General features: G+C 38.9%; 1 protein-coding gene across 4 annotated transcripts in view; it reads right to left on the bottom strand.

Annotated features, from left to right (window-relative positions):
- LOC133652298 (glutamate receptor-interacting protein 2-like) overlaps positions 1 to 26,987 on the bottom strand; it is a 400,480-nt gene that overhangs the window by 40,770 nt on the left and 332,723 nt on the right. For all 4 annotated transcript variants that reach the window (XM_062050915.1, XM_062050888.1, XM_062050898.1 and 1 more), the window contains exons 2-7: positions 19,491 to 19,568; positions 11,034 to 11,166; positions 10,814 to 10,959; positions 6,669 to 6,755; positions 6,497 to 6,572; positions 1,322 to 1,467 (exon numbers count right to left, since the gene is read on the bottom strand). In XM_062050915.1, coding sequence (XP_061906899.1) covers positions 1,322 to 1,467; positions 6,497 to 6,572; positions 6,669 to 6,755; positions 10,814 to 10,959; positions 11,034 to 11,166; positions 19,491 to 19,518 — 616 coding nt within the window. In that variant the 5' untranslated portion in view covers positions 19,519 to 19,568. The remainder of the gene's footprint in view (positions 1 to 1,321; positions 1,468 to 6,496; positions 6,573 to 6,668; positions 6,756 to 10,813; positions 10,960 to 11,033; positions 11,167 to 19,490; positions 19,569 to 26,987) is intronic.

Below are 26,987 nucleotides of genomic sequence, written 5' to 3'. Positions count from 1 at the left end.
GTCTCCTTCTACCCGGTACCATCACACTCTCGTTTTCATGGGTTTTATCCATATTCTTATAAGTTCACTGCACCTGCACTGCAACCACATACATTCCTTATTGTGGAATGAAGTCTGTCATATCCTACTAACTACCTAACTAACCTCTAACGATTACATAACATCCTGGCTGTTACAGCTCAAGCACCTGCCGCCGCACATTCTTCAGTGCGCGCCTCTGGACACGCCCATGGGCGTTCCTCTCCAGCCGCGGCTGCTCTTACTCTGCAATCAACGCACCTGACACTGATGAGGACGCCGCACACTATTGAGACCAGCCCGTCCTGCGTCCCAGTGCCAGAACGTAGCTACTTGTATTGTACAGTAAGCCCAAACGTCTCTAGCTCTCCTTCCATGTGCCTACACGCTCTCCGTGTTTCCCCTCCTCTGTGCTCATTGTGTTGTGTCCTGTGTCATCGTCCCGCAGCTTCTCTCTGTTCCCTGGATTCGAGATGTGCGTCTTGTCTCCCTGGACTCCTGTGGACTTCTTGCTACCTTCCCGGACCTCGACCTCTCGCCTGCCCACGGACCTTGACGCCTCTCTCCTGCCCTCGATCTCTCTCCTGCCCACGGACTTCGAGCCTGCCTCACCCTCTCTAGACTTCTGCATTCTTCGCAACACGCACCTCCAACACTTGCCGGTAACACTCTCCAGTTAAACGCATCACCTAGTTGCACCCCACATATTCTGGTTAATCACACACGTCACACTCTCGTGCTAATAAACACGCCTAAGGCTAATCGACGTCTTCTTCTCCACTGTACCATTATTTAGGTAATAGTAATAGTAATATGCATAGGTGGATTGTTCAGTTCTACATGCTAGGTGTTAAATGTACCTATTTATGCCTCTAAGATTTATGTTCACAAATGTTGATGTTGTTATTGTTGTTCAACATGGCTGGTGAACGACCGCCCTGCGTGACAATATGGCTGATAGCAAAACATTAATGGTCCATCTTCCTGTGGAATGAGACAATCTTTGGGGTAGAGCTGTCAGGACATTGTTGTAAGCAAATTGTTGGAGCAAACTTATTCCTATGTTATTTTTTGTTACATTGCAAACATGTGTGGCCTTAATCATCTCTAATGTTCTGAAAAATTATGATGTGGAGCAACAAAATATTAAGCTAGGGGCCAGGACTTTGGACACCCGTGGTGTAGTGCTTGTATTTTCTCACCATGCCTTTGTAAGTTTTTTTTTTCCACCCGTAAAGTACAATAGGTTCCCAGGGTGACTCTATTGGTAGTATGTGAACGTGATGGGTGTGTGCATGCTCACCCATAATAGTGACGTCGTACTCGATCTGGAACAGCGCTTCCTGTCCACACTGAGCCAACATGCTGAGGGCGTCGCTGTGGTTGGCGTTGTGCAGCGGCACGCCGTCCACAGTGAGGAGACGATCTCCAGGACGCAATGTGCCCTCCCTGCAAACACACACACACACACACATGCACGCACACAAACTATAATGAGCTGTATTAAAAAGCTTTTTTTGCTGTTATTGTACAACTGCACTGCTTCATACTGACAGCTGTTTTCATTATGTTTCTCCACTCCTGCCCTCAAGACTAGATTTAAAATGTTCCTCAGACTGGAACAATCCTTCAAAAGACCACTATGACTTCAGTGACATTCTAGTCATTCTCTCTCCATTTCAAGACTTCTTCTCATCAAGGTCTTTCTGGCCCGCCAAAACTCATAATGGCTTTTTTTTTTTTTTGCCTTGTGAGCTTGCAGTGGAAGTGCGGGCGCTGCTGCAACTGCATGATGCTGCGGATTACGTTTCCTTCAACTGGCACATAAATGGGATCTAAAGCAGCATGAACGTCTCATTTCCTCTCAACTGACCCACATTTTAGAGGCAATTTTCCTTGCTTAAATTCTCCTTGAGGTGAAGCGACTCCACTGCAAAGACTCTAAGGCCGTAGCCACTCCTAAGATACACTAAATTGCCATAAGTATTTGGCCATGTGCTTTGACTCACATATAAACATTTGCAGCTATTACTGCTTCAATTCTTCTGGGAAGGCTGTCCACAAGGTTGTGATGTGTGTTTATAGGAATTTTAGACCATTCTTCCAAAAGCGCATTGGTGAGGTCACACACTGATGTTGGTCGAGAAGGCCTGGCTCTCAGTTTCTGTTCTAATTCATCCCAAAGGTGTTTTATCGGGTTCAGGTCAGGACTCTGTGCAGGCCAGTCAAGTTCATCCACACCAGACTCTGTCATCCATGTCTTTATGGACCTTGCTTTGTGCGCTGGTGCACAGTCATGTTGGAGGAGGAAGGGGCCCGCTCCAAACTGTTCCCACAAGGTTGGGAGCAACGTTCCCTCTAAGGTGCGCGCCTGCGCAATTGCGCACCGCTCACGCGTCCTCAGCGCACTGCAAATTAATGCCGCGCAGGAAATCAAAAATCCCATCTGAACTTTAATCAAAATAAACATATTGCAATTTATTCTGTATGATTTTGCAATGCAACTCTGTGAGTGACAGGTGACAACAAGAGTGGCCCCAATGAATAAAACAATCTTTGTCAACACAGTTCAATTATCGTCTGTCGAGACACTTTAAGGACAGGAAGTCCATCAATCACTTTATTGAGCAAAACTGTTTGTAACCACACCAAAAACAAGAACTGGTAATTTTCTGCCATACAAACCAGGCTTAAACCAACTTTGTCATCCGTCATACCAACAGAAGCCGCTTGCTCGCTCACCTGCACCAACACACGCACTCATGGCACTTAGCCAGTGCTGCGTTTATGGCCACAAAAAAAGTCGGACAACCCCAACGCCACACAAATGCCAGGTTGTAACACTCTGACTCCACAATCAGATGTGTGCTTATTTTACTGCCATTTATTAAGAATGTTAATCTAAGGATATTATTCATGAAATATTGTCACTAGATTTCATAAATGCTAATAAAAAGATGTATTTTACGGACAGAAAGTTACAGGAACTAAATGTAATCTCTGAAAGGGGTAACAGTTCTTTTACTGTAAAGGCAGGACCCACAGCCAGACATACAAAACATGTTTTTTTGTTATTGTCATTGTAAGGGGGCAAAATCACTTATATCAGAAAATTATTTTAATAAAACATTTAAATTGTTATGATGTCAGGTTTGGGACAGGTGTGACGCTGGTGTAGCCACAGTGTGCACGTCTGATGTTGCTCACATGTGCTCCACTGAATGCTCAGGGAGTTTGTGCGTTTGCTCACACACATGAAACATTAGAGGGAACAATTGGTTGGGAGCATGGAATTGTCCAAAATGTTTTGGTATCCTGGAGCATTCAAAGTTCCTTTCACTGGAACTAAGGGGCCAAGCCCAATTCCTGGAAAAACAACCCCACACCATAATTGCTCCTCCACCAAATTTCACACTCGGCACAATGCAGTCCAAAAAGTACCGTTTCCCTTTCAACCTCAAAACCCAGACTCGTCCATCAAATTTCCAGATGGAAAAGCGTGATTCATCAATCCAGAGAATGCGTCTCCACTGCCCTAGAGTCCAGTGGCGACGTTCTTTATACCACTGCATCCGACGCTTTGCATTGGACTTGGTGATGTATGGCTTAGATGTAGCTGCTTGGCCATGGAAACCCATTCCATGAAGCTCTCTGCTACTGTACGTGGGCTAATTGGAAGGTCACATGAAGTTTGGAGCTCTGTAGCAACTGACTGCAGAAAGTCGGCGACCTCTTTGCACTATGCGCTTCAGCATCCGCTGACCCCTCTCTGTCAGTTTACGTGGCCTACCACTTCGTGGCTGAGTTGCTGTTGTTCCCAAACTCTTCCATGTTCTTATAATAAAGCCGACAGTTGACTTTGGAATATTTAGGAGCGCAAGTGGCATCCTATGACAGTTCCACGCTGGAAATCACTGAGCTCCTGAGAGCGGCCCATTCTTTCACAAATGTTTGTAGAAACAGTCTCCATGCGTAAGTGCTTGATTTTATACACCTGTGATGAGGACACCTGATTCTGATCATTTGGATGGGTGGCCAAATACTTTTGGCAATATAGTGTACATGGACCATGTGCAAAATTAAAGAAACACTAGGAGCACTGTTACTGTACCACTACAATCAAGCCATAATACAAATACATACATTGTTGTCAGGCTTATCCCTGACAATTTGGTTATGTTTTAGTTTTTCCTCTGTTTGTCTTTGTTTCCTGTCAGCGCTCTCATTTTGGTTGTTTCCTGCTTTTCTCCCTGAGTGCTGTTTTCCCTCAGCTGTGGCTGATTGGCACCTGGCCACACCTGGTGTCAATCAGCCAGCTGCTATTTAAACCTGCTTTGCCATCCAGTCTGTGCTGGAGTATTGTCGATGTCAGTGTAGCTGTAAGCTGAATGCTGTGGACTAGTGATGGGTTGATGAGGCGTCATGAAGCGTTTCGACACATTGCAAAACTGTATTGATACTGTGTCGATACTGTGTCACTAAATACTGACATCTGCTGGACATTAAAAATCCCTACAGGCAACCTATGGACCGACTCAACTGACACTGATTTTATGACCTAGTATATAAACCAAGTCATTGTATTTTATTAAGGATTATTTCATATCTTCATTTAAATAAAAATATATTTTTATCTTTTTTAGATACAGTCAATAAATAATGTGAACATGTATCCTAACATGGAAATGTAAAAGAACGTGTTGTGAATGAGGATGCTTGTGGACTAGGAATTTTATTTATTTTTTAATTTTTAATTTTTTTTTTACACATTTTTATTTAAAAAAAACAGTTTTTCCAACGTATTAAATTTTAGACGTTTTCTCTTCTTAGTTATTATTTCTCCGGCTGTAGAAAAGACCCGCTCCCAGGGCACAAAGGAGGCGTCAGTGCGACACAGTTCATGTATCGGTCACGTGACCGAAACAGCTCATGATTGGTCACGTGACTTTCTAAAAGCGGTACGCGCACCGACACAGGGTTTTGCTCTATGAGCTCGACGCATGCGCCGATGCATCGGTGTTGCCGGACCCATCACTACTGTGGACTGTTTGTTTTTTCCAGAGTTCCTGGTTTCCTGTCTTCAAGTTCTGGGTTTGTGTTTTCTTTATTTCATGGACATTAAATCATGTTTTCCTGCACAAAGCCTGCCTTCTCTGCATCTTGGGGTTCGTCATCAACACCTTGTGACAATTGTAAGGAAAAAAAAACCCTATTGATTTCACATTTTACCATAAAATCTTCGGTCATTCTTACACCAAAATACTTGAATTGTTTTACTGTAAAAGTTACGGTCGTTGTTTTCACAGTGCATTATTGTAAAATTATGCACTGTTTTACAGTAAAATTCTGACGTCTGAGTAAAATCTTCTGACCTTTTATCAGACTGCACTGACTGGTATGTTTTATGTAAAAGAAATGGCAGCACAGCCGCTAGAATTTTACTGTAAAATGTTTGGTGTTTTTTTCACCGAATTACTGTAAAATGAAAATCGGAACTATCTAATTTATTCCAGTAAAAGTCTGGTGACTGAGCTGCCAGTCTTTTACTGTAAAATACAAATACAAATTAGTGTACGGTATAAAAAACCAAAAAAACGTTGCACTTACAGTTGAAAATTTAAAAAAAGGCGCCACTTTTATTTTTACAGTAAAATCTTCCAGTATTTTAACTGAAATTCTATGAACTTTTTTTCACAATGCACTGTAAAAAACAAACAAAAAAAACTGTTGGTTTTATGCAACAAAAATAGCAGCAGAGTTGTACCATAACATTTTTAAGGTTGTTGTTTTTTACACTGAATTACTGTAAATTGAAAATCAGAACCTTTAGAATTTTATTTTTCTAGTAAAATTTTGGCAAATAGACTGCCAGTTTTTATAGTAAAATTGACAATCATTTAATTTTTTTTTTTTTTTTTTTAAGTGCATTAATGTAACATACAAACCGTGAACCTTTTTTTTTCACAGCAAAATTCTGGGGACTGATCTACCATTTTTTTTACTGTAAATTGTATCGTAAAATCAGTTGCAATTTTTTATTTTATTTTATAAAATTTTTTACAATGTACATAGACACAAATCACAATATACTAGTTACTGATCTTTAAATCTGTTTGCGGTGACTACAGTGGATCTACCGTAAATTGTGTCTGCAAGTAATATTAAATAAGTCACATATTAAATAATCACATCCTCACATAGTTTTCATAACACAGCTGTCCCACTTTCTGACTGAGCCTGCATTTCTTCAGACACAGCAGATTAAAAATAGCTGCTCATTGTTCTAAAGTCGTCTGATTGAAGCCGGGTGGAAAAAGCGCAGAAGACGCCGGTCGAACGTGTTATTTATTATTAATATAGATTATTATTCACAGCTCTGCCATCCTGACAGTGAGGAGAGTGTTCTGGAGGACGATATAGTTGCGGCCTCTCCCATGTGTTTCTGTTCCTAATTAAATACACAGCATGTGGCCTATACCTGTCTGCTGGGCCTCCAGGTCGCACATAGGTGACCACTAGGGGGCGAGACTTGTGCCAGTCCTCGTGGATCCCACCTGGTAGAACAAAATGGTACTGGAATTAAAACCATCATTTCGGTTCTGGTGCCTTATAGGTTGATGCTTTAAAAGTTTGTTGCATTGTCTCGTTACCGCGGGTGACGAAGCCAAAGCTGCTGCCTTCTTTGTGCAAACAGATGTCGATCGTCTTGGAGATAACGCCCGAGCTGCTGTCTGGTGCTGCAAGACATCATCATTTAGATCAGCATGGAGGATTTCATCACCTTAACGCTAAACCAGCAAGAAATTAGGGTCATTTGTGTTTAGAGGAAATTGATGGTGGACATACTAACGAGAACAGGTGAAACATGTACAACAGAGTTTTCAAAACTAAAATACCTGCCCAGTGGCCTTATGGCTAGAGCAGTGGTTCTTAACCTTGTTGGAGGTACCGAACCCCACCAATTTCATATGCGCATTCACCGAACCCTTCTTTAGTGAAAAATAAAATGTGTTATTATTATTTTTTTCAAATTCAAGACAAAGTTATATGTTTTATTTACTAGTGCACAAAAAGAACTGTGCATGAACATCACCTTGTTCAAAGAACAAAACCAACACAGTGCATGAACTCACAACAAATTACACACTTGCAAATCAGATGGAGGCCGTTCTTAACCCAGGTTAAGAACCACTGGGTTAGAGTGTCCGCCCTGAGATCGGTAGGTCGTGAGTTCACCGGCCGAGTCATATCAAAGACTATAAAATTGGGATCCGTTACCTCCCTGCTTGGCACTCAGCATCAAGGGTTGAAATTGGGGTTTAAATCACCAAAATGATTCCCAAGCGCGGCCACCGCTGCTGCTCACTGCTCCCCTCACCTCCCAGGGGGTGGAACAAGGGGATGGGTCAAATGCAGAGGGCAATTTCACCACACCTGGTGTTTGTGACTATCAGTGGTACTTTAACTTTAACTTTATACAGTGGTAGCCCCACTTAGGAGTATTTTGAAATACGTGCTGTCTCTCAGCAGGTTGTTTTTAGTTAGTTAGTATAGCAAATGAACAAAAAAATATCCGGTTTTACTCGCTAGCTTTAGTTTAAGATTACAGCTGGACGAGATTAACATAACTTTGCTCTTCTGAGCATAGGAAGGAATAAGGTGACTGTGAAGGACAGTGCTGAGAAGAAAAAGTGGATAATATCCATTTATTTAAAGAAATAAACCATTTTAAAAAAAATACATAGTGTGTAGTTTGCGAAACAGTTGGAGCGTAGCACTGCAAGTCTGCAACATACTGAAGCTGGATGAGTTGATAACACCAGCCAAGGATGTAAACCAAAATCTATACGGCGGTTATTTGTCCATTAAAATTTGGAGAAGCTGCTGATGGTGTGTTTGACAGAGAAGCAGCTGGAAGGAGATATCGTTTAAGTAAATGCTGTACATCATTATTACATTGCTTCATAAAATTACTGTAGTTGTTTATAGTAATGTAGTAGTATTGTTTTTAATACAATATTTATTATCTAAAAGTGTTTTTCTTTTTAAAAGACATGTTACTTGTTGAAAATTGCTATGTTTTGGGAGGCTGAGTACCGATTCAATTTATTTAAATTAATTTCAATGGGCAACGTTGATTTGAGATATGTCACAGCACCAATTAAACTCGTCAGCTGAGATACTGTACTACTAATTAATGTTAAAGATGTGTGATGTAATAATAATGTTGTACTGGGCATTACCCAGGATTGAATTTGGAGGTAATGCAAGTAAGCTATGCTGTGTCTCTTGGATGCCATTCCTTATTTACAAATAACTCATCCCGACACTTTTTTGTACCTAATACCACAAATGTATTTCAAATTGAACCAAGGAACATATAGAATTCAAATAAATTAAGTTTATTTAGTGGCTCCTTAACATTTATACTGTTGTGACAAAGTCAGACTTTCTATAGCACTTTTGAGGCCAAAACCATGCTAGCAATAGTGCAATAGTATTTGTCTAAGGTTGTTTGATATTAATTTATAAAAAAAAAACAATAACACAGTAAAAACAGTTAAATTGTAAGATTTGACACCCCATTACAGCTGTATAATTGTTTCATGGCTTTAAAATGACCTTTAATGGCAACCGGCAATAAACAAGTTTTGGCGATAAAATAGCTTACAGTACTGACACACTGCCATTTTGGTGAAGCTACATCCCTTGACAGTCACATGACCAGGGTTGCCAGATGGGAAATGACACATTATCGTGAAGGTGAAGGGGAAATTTGCCGTATTTTGAGGAAAATAATTTATTCAAATGGTTGTCACCCAGGTATGAGTATGGAGGTGATGCAAGTAAATATGGTATACTACTGTGTCTCCTCGAGGCCATGCTAAACATGTTCCTTATTTCAATTAATCAATCAATCAATTAAAGTTTATTTATATAGCCCTAATCACAAATGTCTTAAAGGGCTGCACAAACCACAACGACAACCTCGGCTCTGATCCCACATCAGGGCTAGAAAAAAAACTATTACTTCTCGTGAGTATGGTTGATAATGTGAGGGTCCAGTCCAAAGGGAGGCCAGCAGGGGAGTCTCTTGTATGTAGACAAGTCAGTTTGAAAATAACTCTAATTGGCAACTCTAAATTGGCTCTAGTGTGTGAGTGTGAATGTGAGTGTTGTCTGTCTATCTGTGTTGGCCCTGCGATGAGGAGGCGACTTGTCGAGGGTGTACCCCGCCTTCCGCCCGAATGCAGCTGGGATAGGATCTAGCACCCTCGCGACCCGTGGTAGAAAAATAGATGGATGGATAATGTCAACAATTTTGAATTGAACCTGTTAAGTTCGAATCGCAATGCTGCGATGGTAGTGTTTTTACGACGCGTAGAAGGACAGGAAGCACCAAGAGCATTGTCAGGTTTGTCACTGACAGTTTAGTTATGTTTTGTTTTTTCCTCTGTGTTTGTGTTTTATTTCCTGTCAGTGCTCTTATTTTTGTTCAGTTTCCTGCTTGTCTCCCTGAGCGCTGTTTCCCCTCAGCTGCGGCTGATTGGCACCTGGCCACACCTGGTGTCAATCACCCGTATGCTATTTAGACCTGCCCTGCCCTCCAGTCAGTCTGGAGTATCACTACATGTCGATGTAGCTGTAGCTACTACCTGAATGCTGATTCTGGATAGCTGTTAGCCGTTTCCTGTATGCTGTGAGATGTCTTCTAGTGCCTCGTTTCCTGTTTCCCTGGTATCCTGTTTCCTGTCTCCTAGTTCCTGGTTTGTGTTTTACCTTTATTTTGGACATTAAATTATGTTTTTCTGCACCAAGCCTGCCGTCTCTGCATCTTGGGGTTCGTCACCACCACTTCGTGACAAGCAGTGTGCAGGTAAGAGTCCTTTATTCCATATAATGGGAAAAACCTGAAAAAAAATGTCGCTCGGGGGCGAACAAAGCAAAAATGTAGTTTAACACGGAGAGGTGAAAAAACATAATCAAACGTACCTGACGCGTAGAGCGTACACCGATCAAGCAAATTTAGACTGGGAGAAACCAAAATATAAAGGGAAGTGATTAGGGTCAGAAACAGGTGAGGACACTAATCCCTAAACGAAAACAGGTGTGATCATTTAGTGTCCACGGCAACGAAAGGAAATTGGGTAGAGAACAGAAATAGACTTAAACGTAGGAATAAGCGTTACTAAACTTAAATCAAGTCATGACAGTCTTTTTCATTTTTGTCAACGTGCATTTGATTGGACTTGTTATCATCCTATTTTAGTCAGGGGAAAATAGGTAGTTGACGATAAATAAGACAAACATTTTTAGTAAACAAAATTAACACCAAGGTTCAATGGATGGAATCTCAATCTTTCCCCAAAAAAGGTAAAAATTCCATTTCACCAAAAGTCTATGAATGAGAAGACATAACTAAAATGTTTTATATACTTTCGGAGATAAGCCATCTTACCCGACCCATTGCTATTTTGGGGAAGCTATATACCACAACAGTCATATGACCAGTGTTGCATGATGGGACATGACAAATTATCGCACTGGAAGCTAGAATTTGTCATATTTTGAGGAAAATCATTGTACATACCCAGTTTGATGTTGCCAATGCAGTTAGTGTAACAGTTTCACAATTAGTGACATGTTAAATGTTTTTCCTTTTTAGCTAGCGGTAGCAGGGGTGATTAAGTGAATGAGTAGACAAGAGACGAAGATCTGTAAGTCCTGTTTCAGTCAAAATAAAAAAAAGCAGGCAAGTTTTAAACGACTTGTTAATGACTAGCAGATCTCTAACCTGTAGGGGGCAGTTCGTACTCCACCTCCAGCAGGACTCGTTCCCCAACGTTCTTCAGTAAGCTGATGATTTCTTCGTGTCGTAGTTTGGTCAGATTGATGCCGTTCACAGACTTGATGTAGTCGCCAACGTTCAGCTGGTCACTCCTGCTCATTAAAAAAAAAAAACACACCGTAAAAACAATTGACGTTTAAGTGACAACTTCCTCTCTCAGACTCACCGAGCAGCAAGACCTCCGGGTCGCAGGTTTGATACCCGCGGTTTCCCATCTTTGTCAGTTCCTCCTGAAATGGTGAGGCCCAACGTGCTGCCCTCTTTCTTCACCAGCTCTACCATGGTCACACCCCTCAGCGCTTCTAAGCAAAACACACAAACACAAACACACACACACACACACACACACACACACACACACACACACACACACACACACACACACACACACACACACACACACACAGACACACACACACACACACACACACAGACGCCACATGATAAGCGATTAACAAACTCATTCACCATGTCTGTTCACAGTCAGCCGAGCTCGCCCTGGGCTGGAAGCTGTTTATTTCATTTGCGTTTTGTCTTTTACATTGGAGCGGATAAGAATATGACGATAACTGATCAAAGCAAATGCAGGTTGACTAAGACAATTAACTGACATTTTAGTTAACGTATAAAAACAAGACACAAATGTTGACAGAAACAAAATCCAATCATGTTTGGTATCGTTTTGTAGATGTGTGGGACAAGTTGGGAATATATCCAATCATAGCTCTTTAACAGCACACTTATGACTGAGGGCCAGGGAGTTAGTTATAAAGGAGAGCCAATCAGATGTGTTTCCTTGTGAGATAAGGACATTTGATTTCTCACCTTCAAAACAAAAATGTATGGATTTAACATGTTCCACATCGTAATATGTGTAAAGCTGAGAGAAAGTGAAGAGGACACATTTCATTTTGTTGCGATGATGTCATCGTAATTTAAAGCTAATACTACCTTATTATTGTATCTGCATTAAGGAATGGTTTATTTAACTTAAATTCTAATGTGGGCCAAAGCGTTTATGTCACACGCGCCGCAAAAAGTGGATGCAGCGTTTTTGCTATCATTTATTCAATTATTTTAGACAGACATTTATTACCAAATGAAAGGGTCCAGAACCCCCACTAATCCGAGAGGGACAAGTGGTAGAAAATGGAACGGATAGATGGAAGAAATGTGTCATGCCACATACAGTATGTTTATTTGCTGCTTACAATTTTCCCATGCTCATAAATAAATTATGATAAAGGAATGCATCTTAACCATACATAAATAAATATATATCCATCCATATATATACACACAGTACAGGCCAAAAGTTTGGACACACATTCTCATTCAATGCGTTTTCTTTATTTTCATGACTATTTACAACAGGGGTGCTCACACTTTTTCTGCAGGCGAGCTACTTTTCAATTGATCAAGTCGCGGGAAACTACCTCATTCATATATATAATTTATATTTACTTTTTTATGAAATATATGTTTTTGTTAACAAGTTAAAGGTGTTTAATGATAATGCAAGCATGTTTAACACATATAGTTAATATTGTTAATAAATTAAAGGTGTTTAATGATAATACAAGACTGTTTAATACATATAGTTAATATTGTTAACAAGTTAAAGGTGTTTAAAGATAATGCAAGCATGTTTAACACATATAGTTAATATTGTTGACAAGTTAAAGGTGTTTAAAGATAATGCAAGCATATTTAACACATATAAATTCCTTTCTTTCATGAAGACAAGAATATAAGTTGGTGTATTACCTGATTCTGATGACTTGCTTTGATAGGAATCAGACAGTGGTGCTGATAACGTCCGCATTTTTGGCATCTTATTTGTCCAGCTTCCGTACTCCTTTGTATACTGTGCACACTTTACAAGAAATACATTGGCGGCAAACTCCGTAGCTTGCTAGCTTGTGCACGCCAGCTTTCTGAGACTCTTATTTTGTTAGTGCAGGCAGGATGAAGCAGCGCTTTTATTGTGCAACTGTGCAGTCGGTCTTTGGAGTTTTGACGACAGGTACGGCGCCAGAGTCTGTTGAAATAAAAAGTGTTTCTCGCCTTCCTGTCTGTAATTTTTTCTTAATAATGAGCTGGCAGCAGCCAGCGTAATCTCAGAAGACTCTCGGGTGCTGTGAATGTCAATCAAGTGACGAAAGTGACGTCATAGTGAAGATTTATGATTGCTCATTTTTAGAACTATTTTTTTAATGCCTGGCTGGCGATCGACTGACACACCCTTTGTGGTCGCGATCGACGTAATGAGCACCCCTGATTTACAATGTAGATTGTCACTGAAGGTAACAAAACTATGAATGAACACATGTGGAGTTATGTACTTAACAAAAAAAGTGAAATAACTGAAAACATGTTTTATATTGTAGTTTCTTCAAAATTGCCACCCTTCGCTTTGATTACTGTTTTGCACACTCTTGGCATTCTCTCAATGAGTTTCAAGCACACCTGTGAAGTAAAAAACATTTGAAGTGATTACTTCTTGAAGCTCATCGAGAAAATGCCGAGAGTGTGCAATAATTAATCAGAGCAAAGAGTGGCTATGTGTTGAATGCTGATCTGAAGTCCAGAAACAACATCCGCACGTGTGTGTCCTTTCCTTCCAGATGTTCTAAGCTCAGGTGGCGTGCAGAGGAGATGGTGTCCTCTGTGGAGCGGTTAGGGCGATAAGCAAACTGGTATGGGTCGAATGTGGGGGGAAGTCTGGAGACAATGTATTCCTTTCCCAGCCTCTTGAAGCACTTCATTACAGATGTTTTTTGGGATAAGGTAAACATCTGTTCAGTATTTTAACATACAAGTGTTTGATTGTGAGGCATTAAAAGTCACAAAATGCAACGGGTCCATCAGACCCACAAACACTGGCTGAGTAACAACAATATGAACACCACACAAGGGTTAAACATGTTTTATGGGCCAAAGCTTAAAAATCACTTAGGCATCTTCAGAATGGATCTGACTATTATTTAAAAAGGTTTCCCTTTAGGGGACCTGTTTTTTTGTCCCCATACCGTCAGCGGTCCCCTAAAGGTGACTGTGTAAACAGAGCGATGTCCCCATTGCCAGAACACACACACGCACACACACACGACCCACCTTGTCAAAATCTCCTCAAAAGTGTTCCAATTATCTCTGCTAGGTTTGTGCTGCTTTGTGATGTAAAAATGTCCTAATTTTAATGATTTTATCATTTTAAGATGAAACAGTATAACAATAAAGCCCATTCATGCGCTGAGGCATAATGACATAGTTCAGACAAGGAGTGAGTGAGTGTGTGTTTGGATTGTTGGCCTTGGTAAAGGTCTGTGCTCTATTGAGTACTATAGGGTTTACAAACTCACATCAGTGGCACGTTCCTTGCTGATGCTTATATGCCCTCAAAGGATGTCAGTGTAGGTAAAAAGTGAAGAGATAACAACCCCCAACACACACACACACACACACACACACACACACACACACACACACACACACACACACACACACACACACACACACACACACACACACACACACACACACAATCACAGGCACGCACAGGTGAGATAGATCTTTGCTGTGATAGATTTGGTAGATTTTCTAAATCTCTCAGGTGACACTCAGGATCAGTTCTCTGTCTCTCACTCACACACACAAACAAACACACACACACACACACACACACACGCACACACACACACACACACAAACACACACACACACGCATGCACGCACGCACACAAACAAACACACGCTAATGACTCACTCTGTATGTTGTATTTGCAAAAAATTGGGGTGAACTTGCTGGGAGTTTTAAACTTGCAGCACATGAGACACAACATGCGCACAAGTGTGTTGAAATCTTCCAGAAGCTTTTGCGTATACGGCGGAAATATAAAAAGAATATATTAACTATGTATACTAACATCAATGTTACCTAAATTGTAAAAACTTCACATATTTGTATTCTTATTTTACTATAAGTAACCAAGGACCCACCATGATTGCTCATAACATACATATATATACATATATATATATATATATATATATATATATATATATATATATATATATATATATATATATATATATATATATATATATATATATATATATATATATATATATATATATATATATATACTACCTTTCAAAAGTTTGGGGTCACATTGAAATGTCCTTATTTTTGAAGGAAAAGCACTGTACTTTTCAATGAAGATAACTTTAAACTATTCTTAACTTTAAAGAAATACACTCTATACATTGCTAATGTGGTAAATGACTATTCTAGCTGCAAATGTCTAGTTTTTGGTGCAATATCTACATAGGTGTATAGAGGCCCATTTCCAGCAACTATCACTCCAGTGTTCTAATGGTACAATGTGTTTGCTCATTGGCTCAGAAGGCTAATTGATGATTAGAAAACCCTTGTGCAATCATGTTCACACATCTGAAAACAGTTTAGCTCGTTGCAGAAGCTACAAAACTGACCTTCCTTTGAGCAGATTGAGTTTCTGGAGCATCACATTTGTGGGGTCAATTAAACGCTCAAAATGGCCAGAAAAAGAGAACTTTCATCTGAAACTCAACAGTCTATTCTTGTTCTTAGAAATTAAGGCTATTCCACAAAATTGTTTAGGTGACCCCAAACTTTTTATATATATATATATATATAAATATATATATATATATATATATATATATATATATATATATATATATATATATATATATATATATATATATATATATATATATATATATATATATATATATATATATGTGTGTAGTGTGCTACCATGTGTATTCTACTGTGTCATATAATGTGTTATGTTGTGTATAACATGCCATTATGAGTTGTAGTGTGTTACCATATGTATTATACTGTATCATGACGTGTTATAGTGTTATTTGTGTATAACATTCTAAAAAGTGTAATATAGTATGTTACCATGGGTATGATACTATATCATGATGCGTCACATTGTGTATTAAAGTGTGTTATGTTGTGTATAACATGCCATAGTATGTATTATAGGGTGTTAGGTTGTGTATAACATGTCATGATGTGTATTATGGTGTAATGTTGTGTATAATCTGTCATGATGTGTATTAAAGTGTGTTAAGTTGTGAATATAATGTTGTGTGTTATGTGTATAAAATGTTGTGATGTGTATTATAGTGTGTTATGTTGTGTAAAATGTGTATAATTTGTCAGGTTGTGTATTACCATGTGCATTATACTATTTCAAGATGTGTATTATAGCGTGTTATGTTGTGTAAAATGTGCCATTACAAGTTACCATATGTATTATACTGTATCATGATGTGTTATAGTGTGTATAACGTTCCAAAATGTGTAATATAGTATGTTACCACATGTATGATATTATATCATGATGCGTCATAACGTGTATTAAATTGTGTGTGTATCATAGTGTAGTGTGTTACCATGTGTATTATACTGTGTCATATAACGTGTTATGTTGTGTATAACATGTCAATTATGTGTTATAGTGTGTTACCATGTGTATTATGCTGTATCATGACGTGCTATAGTGTGTAACGTTGTGTAAAAAGTGTATAATATGTGAGGTTGTGAATTACTATGTGCATTTTAATATTTCAAGATGTGTATTATAGTGTGTTGTGTTGTGTGTAATGTGCCATTACCAGTGTGTGTATCATAGTGTAGTGTGTTACCATGTGTATTATACTGTGTCATATAATGTGTTATGTTGTATATAACATGTAATTATGTGTTATGTGTTATAGTGTGTTACCATGTGCATTATACTGTATCATGATGTGTTATAGTGTGTTAAGTTGTGTATTATACTGTATCATGGTGTGTTATAGTGTATTATGTTGTGTATAACATTCCAAAATGTGTAATATAGTATGTTACCATGTGCTGCTTCATAACGTGTATTAAAGTGTGTTATGTTGTGTATAAAATGCCATAGTATGTATTATAGGGTGTTACGTCATGTATAACATGTCAGGATGTGTATTACGGTGTAATGTTATGTATAATATGTCATGATGTGTATTAAAGTGTGTTAAGTTGTGAATATAATGTCGTGTGTTACGTGTATAAAATGTTGTGACGTGTATTTTAGTGTGTTATGTTGTGTAAAATGTATATAATATGCCAAGTTGTGTATTATAATGTGCATTATACTATTTCAAGATGTGTATTATAGCGTGTTATGTTGTGTATGATATGTCATTCCAAGTGTGTGTATCATAGTGTAGTGTGGAACCATGTGTATTATACGGTGTCATCATGCAATGGGTTATGTTGTGTATAACATGTCATTATGTGTTAAAGTGGGCTATGTTGTGTATTATACTGTGTCATGTTGTGTTATAGTGTGTTATGTTGTGTATAACAATCCAAAAATGTGTAATATAGTATGTTACCATGTGTGTGTGATGCGTCATAGCGTGTATTAAAGTGTGTAATGTTGTGTATAAAATGCTATAGTATGTATTATAGGGTTTTACGTTGTGTATAACATGTCATCATGTGTATTATGGTGTAATGCTGTGTATAATATGTCATGATGTGTATTAAAGTGTGTTAAGTTGTGAATATAATGTCATGTGTTATGTGTATAAAATGTTGTGATGTGTATTATAGTGTTATGTTGTGTAAAAAGTGTATAATATGTGAGGTTGTGTATTACCATGTGCATTATACTATTTCAAGATGTGTATTATAGCGTGCTATGTTGTGTATAATGTGCAATTACAGGTGTCCGTATCATAGTGTAGTGTGCTACCATGTGTATTATACTGTGTCATGTAATGTGTTATATTGTTTATAACATATCATTATGTGTTATTGTGGGTTATCTTGTGTATTATACTGTATCATTATGTGTTATAGTGTGTAATGTTGAGTACAACATGCCATCATGTGTTATAGTGCGTTATGTTGTGTATTATACTGTATCATGATGTGTTATGTGTTATGTTGAGTACAACATGCCATCATGTGTTATAGTGTGTTACCATATGTATTATACTGTATCATGATGTATTATAGTGTTATGTTGTGTGTAACATTCCAAAATGTGTAAAATAGTATGTTAATGTGTATGATACTATATCGTGGTGCGTCATAATGTGTATTAATGTGTGTTATGTTCTGTAAATTGTGCCATTACACGTGTGTGTATCATAGTGTAGTGTGTTACCATGTGTATTATACTGTGTCATGTAATGTGTTATATTGTTTATAACATGTCATTATGTGTTACAGTGGGTTATGTTGTGTATTATACTGTATCATGATGTGTTATAGTGTGTTATGTTGTGTATATCATTCCAAAATGTGTAATATAGTATGTTATCACGTGTATGATGCGTCATAATGTGTGTTATGTTGTGTGTAAAATGCTATGGTATGTATTATAAGGTGTAATGTTGTGTATAATATGTCATGCTGTGTATTAAAGTGTGTTAAGTTGTGAATATAATGTTGTGTGATACGTGTAGAAAATGTTGTGCCGTGTATTATACTGTGTTATGTTGTGTAAAAAGTAGAGATGTCCGATAATGTTTTTTTTGCTGATATCCGATATTCCGATATTGTCCAACTCTTAATTACCGATTCCGATATCAACCGATGCCGATATATACAGTCGTGGAATTAACACATTATTATGCCTAATTTTGTTGTGATGCCCCGCTGGATGCATTAAACAATGTAACAAGGTTTTCCAAAATAAATCAACTCAAGTTATGGAAAAAAATGCCAACATGGCACTGCCATATTTATTACTGAAGTCACAAAGTGCATTATCTTTTTTTTTAACATGCCTCCAAACAGCAGCTTGGAATTTGGGACATGCTCTCCCGGAGAGAGCATGAGGAGGTTGAGGTGGGGTGGGGGGGGGGTGTAGGGGGTAGCGGGGGTGTATATTGTAGCGTCTCGGAAGAGTTAGTGTTGCAAGAGGTTCTGGGTATTTGTTATGTTGTGTTTATGTTGTGTTACGGTGCGGATTTTCTCCCGAAATGTGTTTGTCATTCTTGTTTGGTGTGGGTTCACAGTGTGGCGCATATTTGTAACAGTGTTAAAGTTGTTTATACGGTCACCCTCAGTGTGACCTGTATGGCTGTTGACCAAGTATGCATTTGCATTCACTTGTGTGTGTGAAAAGCCGTAGATATTATGTGATTGGGCCGGGACACAAAGGCAGTGCCTTTAAGGTTTATTGGCGCTCTGTACTTCTCCCTACGTCCGTGTACACAGCAGCGTTTTAAAAAGTCATACATTTTACTTTTTGAAACCGATACCGATAATTTGAAACCGATACCGATAATTTCCGATATTACATTTGAAAGCATTTATCGGCCGATAATATCGGCAGTCCGATCTCTAGTAAAACGTGTATGATATGTCAGGTTGTGTGTTACCATGTGCATTATACTATTACAAGATGTGTATTATAGCGTGTTATGTTGTGTATGACGTGTATTATCATGCCTTACTATGTGTAATATACTGTGTCTATATACTACATTGTCATGTCATGTTGTGTCCTAAAGAAGTGTGTTATGTTATGTGTTAGACAAAAGCCAAAGACAGGAGTGTGGAGGTGATGCATGCCTGGTATACTGTGTCTCCTGGACGCCATGTTGTGTTCTGGTCCAGAGACATCCTTCGTTTTTCCATACGGTCCATCATCTGAAAGGAAAGAGAAGATAACGTGTTAATATGTAAACAGTACTTTAGAGGCATATTTACAAAATATCTGGGAACTGTCGTGATCTGCTGGGATGCATTAAATTAACCAGCTCATGACCCTCTGACTTCTTCCTTCCTGTCATCTATTGAAGAGTTGTGTTGTTTTGTGTCAGCCATACTTGATGATGACTGCACACATCCATGACGAGTGTGTTGCCGTCTCTGACTGCTGCGACACTCGCTGAGGCTGCGGATGTTATCGCGGCTCCAGTGGGAAGAGAGGACGTGTCCTACTTTATCACCGCCGCTCCGTTGGAGGGGGCGAGGGGGACGTTTAAACATTCATTTGTCTCGGCGACTAAACAATACTCCTTTTTATTTCTTGAATTCTCCTCTTGAAACCTTTAAAGCAGCACATACATATTATAATGTGTAGAGCAGTGTTTTTCAACCTTTTTTGAGCCAAGACACATTTTTTGCGTTGAAAAAAATCCGGAGGCACACCACCAGCAGAAATCATTAAAAAACTGAACTCAATTGCCGCAATTGTTGGATATGACTTTAAACCATAACCAACCATGCATTAATATACAGTCGCGATGAAAAGTTGACATACACTTGTAAAGAACATAATGTCATGGCTGTTTTGGGTTTCCAATCATTTCTACAACTCTTCTTTTTTGTGATAGAGCAGGGGTGTCCAAAGTGCGGCCCGGGGGCCATTTGCGGCCCGCAGCTAATTGTTTACCGGCCCGCCACACATTCTGGAAATGCTATTGCAAAAAAAAGAAAAGAAAAGATTAAAAAAAGGGGAATGAGGTGAAATCTGACTAGAAAAAGTTGCAATGTTGACACAAAGCTGCCATGCAGGCTGTTTTTTTTTCTTTTGTCTATCTTTATTTTAATTTTTTTGCCATTGCTCGAAAAAAAAAAAGTCAATAATGAGTTATTGACTTATTCAAGGCTCCAATTATTTCAAATATTTCACTTTAAAATGTTTTATGTGGAAAATATTGCATATATTGTGTGGTTGCCTTACAAAAACATCAACGTTTTCTTTGAAAAAATAGCATAAAACAAACAAAACAATAGTTCAAACGTAAAATCGACAGATATATCTGAAGTTGGTCTCGTAACTTAAGTGTTGAAAGTAAAAAACTAATACAAATGTATCACTTTATGAGTGGGGCACCTTTTAGATCCTAAATATATTTAATGGGATTTTATTTATCTTTTCACTGTGATTACTCAAAAATAACAATGAATTAATATCAATGGTGTCTTGCATTATTGATGTTTTTAAGGCTCTAATTACTTCACATCAAACATTGCTTTCTGAAGGTTTTGGGCAGTGGGGGAAATACTGCATATTTCAGTTTTATTATAAAAAACAAAGTTGTCTTGACAGAAAAGGCATAAAACCTTTTTGGTTTTTTAATTTGATATCAACCTGAAGTTGATATACTGTAGAGATTTACTGTAAGCGTTAAATAAATAAAAACAATAATAATTTGACTTGTTTTTAACATTTTAATGACTTAGACCCTTTATGGTCCCCGGGAGCCCTAAAGGTAAAAAAAAACCCAAATCCATATATTTTGTTATGATTTGAAAATGAAAACTATCAAAATGGCCCCAGCAGGCTTTAATTTTTCCGTGTGCGGCCCTCAGTGGAAAAAGTTTGGACACCCCTGTGATAGAGTGATTGGAGCACTTACTTGTTGGTCACAAAAAACATTCATGAAGTTTGGTTCTTTTATGAATTTATTATGGGTCTACTGAAAATGTGACCAAATCTGCTGGGTCAAAAGTATACATACAGCAATGTTAATATTTGGTTACTTGTCCCTTGGCAAGTTTCACTGCAATAAGGCGCTTTTGGTAGCCATCCACAAGCTTCTGGCAAGCTTCTGCTTGAATTTTTGACCACTCCTCTTGACAAAATTGGTGCAGTTCAGCTAAATGTGTTGGTTTTCTGAGAATTGACTTGTTTCTTCAGCATTGTCCACACTTTTAAGTCGGGACTTTGGGAAGGCCATTCTAAAACCTTAATTGTAGCCTGATTTAGCCATTCCTTTACCACTTTTGACGTGTGTTTGGGGTCATTGTCCTGTTGGAACACCCAACTGGGCCCAAGACCCAACCTCCGGGCTAATTATTTTAGGTGGTCCTGAAGAATTTGGAGGTAATCCTCCTTTTTCATTATCCCATTTAAAGCACCAGTTCCATTGGCAGCAAAACAGGCTCAGAGCATAATACTACCACCACCATGCTTGACAGTGGGAATGGTGTTCCTGGCAGTAAAGGCCCTGCCTTTTGTCCTCCAAACATATTGCTGGGTATTGTGGCCAAACAGCTAAATTTGTGTTTCATCTGACATCACATGGACAAAGATAAGACCTTCTAGAGGAAAGTTATGTTGTCAGATGAGTTGTTTAGTGTTTTCTCGTGTGTAGTGTTTTAGTTCTTGTCTTGCACTCCTATTTTAGTGGCTTTTTCTCTTTTTTTGGTATTTTCCTGTAGCAGTTTCATGTCTTCCTTTGAGCGATATTCCCCGCATCTACTTTGTTTTAGCAATCAAGAATATTCCAGTAGTTTTTATCCTTCTTTGTGGGGACATTGTTGATTGTCATGTCATGTTCGGATGTACATTGTGGACGCCGTCTTTGCTCCTCAGTAAGTCTTTGCTGTCGTCCAGCATTCAGTTTTTGTTTACTTTGTAGCCAGTTCAGTTTTAGTTCCGTTATGCATAGCCTTCCCTAAGCTTCAATGCATTTTCTTAGGGGCACTCAACTTTTGTTTATTTTTGGGTTAAGCATTAGACACCTTTTTACCTGCACACTGCCTCCCGCTGTTTCCGACATCTACAAAGCAATTAGCTACCGGCTGCCACCTACTGATATGGAAGAGTATTACACGGTTACTCCGCCGAGCTCTCGACAGCACCGACACTCAACAACAACACATCATTTGCAGACTATAATTACTGGTTTGCAAAAAATATTTTTTACCCAAATAGGTACAATTAGATAATCTTTTATGGCACACCAGGCTGTATCTCATGGCAGTGGTTGAAAAACACTGGTGTAGAAGAACACTGGTTCTCAAACTTTTTTCACCAAGTACCACCTCAGAAAAAACTTGGCTCCCCATGTATCACCATAATGACCAACATTTAAATAAAGCAGCATACTAGGCCTATGTATTGATTAAAACATAAAACAAGCATATTTAGTATTTTGGCCACTGTATAATTCCACACAGTTTGAACAGTAACACTGTGTTTTAATATTAATTAAGAGATTTTTTTACCACTAGTTATATGCATCCCACAGTTTGAGAATCTCTGGTGTAGAAACAACTCCTAAATTCACCATCTAATGACATCCAATCCAAAAATTGTCGCAAAATCAGCGTTTTTTTCTCTGCAGGCCTGCTCCTGTTGTTGCCACATATATTGACTTTCAGCGGTGTAATAGGTGAAATATTCATAAGCTGTGGCTTCAGTTTGGCTTCCATAAGTTCTCTCATAGCTCAGAGAAGATAGAGTACACACACACACACACACACCATGAAAACCTGCATGGAGGTGTGTGTGTGCGTGTGTGTGTGTGTGGGGGGGGGGGGGGGGGGGGTTAGCAATAACACAACGAGGGCATGTTGAGAAACATCAAATAGAAACAATTTGTTATCAATAAATAATTTTGTCCTATCAGCAAGCATGCGGCTTCATGAAAGGGATTGATATCGAGAACTTTTCAAGCAACTTTCCGCACACACACACACACACACACACACACACACACACACACACACACACACACACACACACACACACACACACACACACACACACACACACACACGCACACACACACGCACACACACACTCACGCACACACACACACACACACATACACTTATTGAAGGCTCAGGCGTCTGATTGTGGTCATTATGATGCTGAAAGCGTGGAAGGCGTGTAATTAGGCAGCGTCCACATCGGTGGTTAACACACACGGCACGCACACGCATGCACACGCACTCACACAAACACACACATACACACACACACACAGTTTGTCGCCCACACACACAGCGAACGGCGAGAACAAGCAGTAATTAGGAACCTTAATGGCTTTTCTGTTGTGGTTAATTGCAGGCTGGTGTGTCAGGGTTGGGGGCGTTGGATGCAGAGGGGTCTCCTTAGCGCTGCAAGTCTTACTTTTCACTCCTTTGGTGGTCCTTACGTACAGTTAAACACTAAACAGAATAATCACTAATCAGACTAGTATTTCCTTATTACTTGTTTATTATTATGTCATGTTTAATGTGCTTTTTATTAAGTGACAGCCATTACAGAGCGACTAAGAGTTTATCAGAGTAACGTCTGCTTTCCAACTGTCAGTCGATCTTCAAAGACAAACAAAAGCAGTCGCGATGAACACAAGGAGCTTCTTTCCTTCCCACCACGGAGTCAACCATCACAGCTGAGGAGACGACGAGGAAGATCGACTTGGCAGGTGTGCAGCAGAACATCATCACCTGCTTTCAATACACACACTCTTCCTTTGTCATGGCAGCATGCGAGGAGGCGAGGATGTAAGGATGTTAGGATGTAAGGTCGTGAGGATGTAAAGATGTTAGGATGTAAGGTCGTGAGGATGTTAGGATGTTAGGATGTAAGGTCGTGAGGATGTTAGGATGTTAGGATGTAAGGATGTAAGGATGTTAGGCTGTTAGGATGTAAGGATGTTAGGATGTTAATATTAGGATGCAAGGATGTTAGGATTAGAGCTGCAGCTATTAAATATTTTAGTAATCGAGTATTCTATCGAATATCCCGATCGATTAATCGAGTAATCGAATAAATCATTTTTTTATTATTTTTTTTGTCCTGTCCAGCTTCTCAGGCAAATCATATTGTTGATGTAGGTGCCCATATCGGCTGTACAATTTTACTTTACAAAAGAGAAGTGTGGGGTACTTCTCTTGTTGCCTTATTTGTATTTTGACTTTATTGAATGGATTTATATTATAATTTGGTGCAGCCACATATTCGGGGTTAAAACAATCTCCATCCACACAAGTGTAGTTTCAAAAGTGTCTATGTCTACACACAAACACATACACATGCTGTCATGCCCATTTTGTCCAATCAGAAGCCTGAAAAAAGCAGCTATATCTGACTTGGTGGCGTTACACCTCCTATTATTTTTATTTTGATATACTAGACGTACAATGGCATGTACATTATCTTTAAAACCAGCCTGCACGTACACAGAGCCCTGGGAACATTGCTAAAGAGGGAATGCATGCCTGTGCCGCTGAAACCCAACACTGATAGAATTAACATGGTGATGTATTACATGTGCAGTGAAGTCTACATTATTTCTAAAATCAGCGCGGACTAACGGAACCCTTTTGCATGTTTAAGTGCCTATGTAAAGCGCACGGACGTGCGTGTGCCGCTCATACTTGCCAACCTTGAGACTAGGGATGTCCGATAATGTCTTTTTTGCTGATATTCCGATATTGTATAACTCTTAATTACCGATACCGATATCAACCGATACCGATATATACAGTTGTGGAATTAACACATTATTATGCCTAATTTGGACAACCAGGTATGGTGAAGATAAGGTTCTTTTTAAAAATAATAATACAATAAAATAAGATATATAAATTAAAAACATTTTCTTGAATATAAAAGCAAGTGAAACAATACAAAAACTGTTACATAGAAACTAGTAATTAATGAAAATGAGTCAACTTAACTGTTAAAGGTTAGTAATATTAGTGGACCAGCAGCACGCACAATCATGTGTGCTTACGGACTGTATCCCTTGCAGACTGTATTGATATATATTGATATATAATGTAGGAACCAGAATATTAATAACAGAAAGAAACAACCCTTTTGTGTGAATGAGTGTGAATGAGTGTAAATGGGGGAGGGAGGTTTTTTGGGTTGGTGCACTAATTGTAAGTGTATCTTGTGTTTTTTATGTTGATTTAATGAAAAAAAAAAACAATACCGATAATTAAAAAAAAACGATACCTATAATTTCCGATATTACATTTTAAAGCATTTATCGGCCGATATTATCGGACATCTCTACTTGAGACCTCCGAATTCGGGAGATTTTGGGGGGTGGGGTCGTCGGGGGGTGGGGGGATACGGGGTAGGAGTATATTTATTGCTAGAATTCACTGAAATCCAAGTATTTCTTACATATATATATATATATATATATATATATATATATATATATATATATATATATATATATATATATATATATATATATACGTATATATAAAATAAATACTTGAATTTCAGTGTTCATTTATTTACAAATATATACACACACAGAACACTACTCTACTCATTGTTGTATTTGAAAGTGCAATGCTTTGCAGCCAGTAGCACAGCCTTTGAAGGAACATAGGTAAGCGCAGTGTAATATTCTGGGTTGGAGTCAATAACCAGGCGAGGTGACAAAGTTACGTCTCTTTACTTCATACTTCAGAACGAACTCCCACACTTGCCGTAAGAGTGTGCAATACAACGTAAACCGTTGGCCAACCAAAAAGTAACCACACAGACCACTATACCCAACATTCACCAGGAGATGGCAACAAACAACTTAGATCACTCTATTACAGGCAGCATCTGTGACATTTAATTTGCAGGAAAGGCGTGACTTTAGGGTTGAATTGTCCATCCTCGTTCTATTCTCTGTCACTCGTCACCGCCATGACTGTCTCTTCTTCGTTCTTCTGCTTCGTCTCCTTCTTGTTTATATGAAGGAAAAGCAGACGTGACGACAGGCTGTCCTCACTCAGGCCCGCACGGACCTGGAGGGGGCGTGCCTTAAGTACGGCTGGAAATCGGGAGAAATTCGGGAGAATGGTTGTCCTGGGAGATTTTCGGGTGAGGCACTGAAATTCGGGAGTCTCCTGGAAAATTCGTGAGGGTTGGCAAGTATGGTGCCGCTGCAAAACTCTCGTGGAATTATAAAGCATTTAATCATGGAAATAGTGATATGGTACATGTGTAATGAAGTGTATATTGTCTTTAACATCAGTACACACTACAAGGAGGATGCTACTTTTTGAGTTGCTTGGTCGCTTTTTACACGCGAGCACGGTCGCGCCCGGCTCCTTCTACAAAAATGGAAGCAAGACACGTGAGTTCACTTCATGATTTGTCGTTAATTAAGGACTAAAAACATAAGATAATGTTGCACCTTTCTTATGACCCAGAGCAAAAAGTCTTGCTTGTCAAAGTTGTTCAATCAGGTGGAGGTTCCACAGCGATCGTATCCAAAACAGCTGACTGTCATTAGTGCTGGCGGGAGTGTCGCAAAGCCCATTTTGATGTCTTTTTTATTAATTGTGGGGAGGCGAGGCCGG

Source organism: Entelurus aequoreus, linkage group LG01 (genome assembly GCF_033978785.1).
Source record: "Entelurus aequoreus isolate RoL-2023_Sb linkage group LG01, RoL_Eaeq_v1.1, whole genome shotgun sequence".
Classification (NCBI taxonomy): Eukaryota; Metazoa; Chordata; class Actinopteri; order Syngnathiformes; family Syngnathidae; genus Entelurus; species Entelurus aequoreus.
This window is presented reverse-complemented; position numbering and strand designations above follow the sequence as displayed.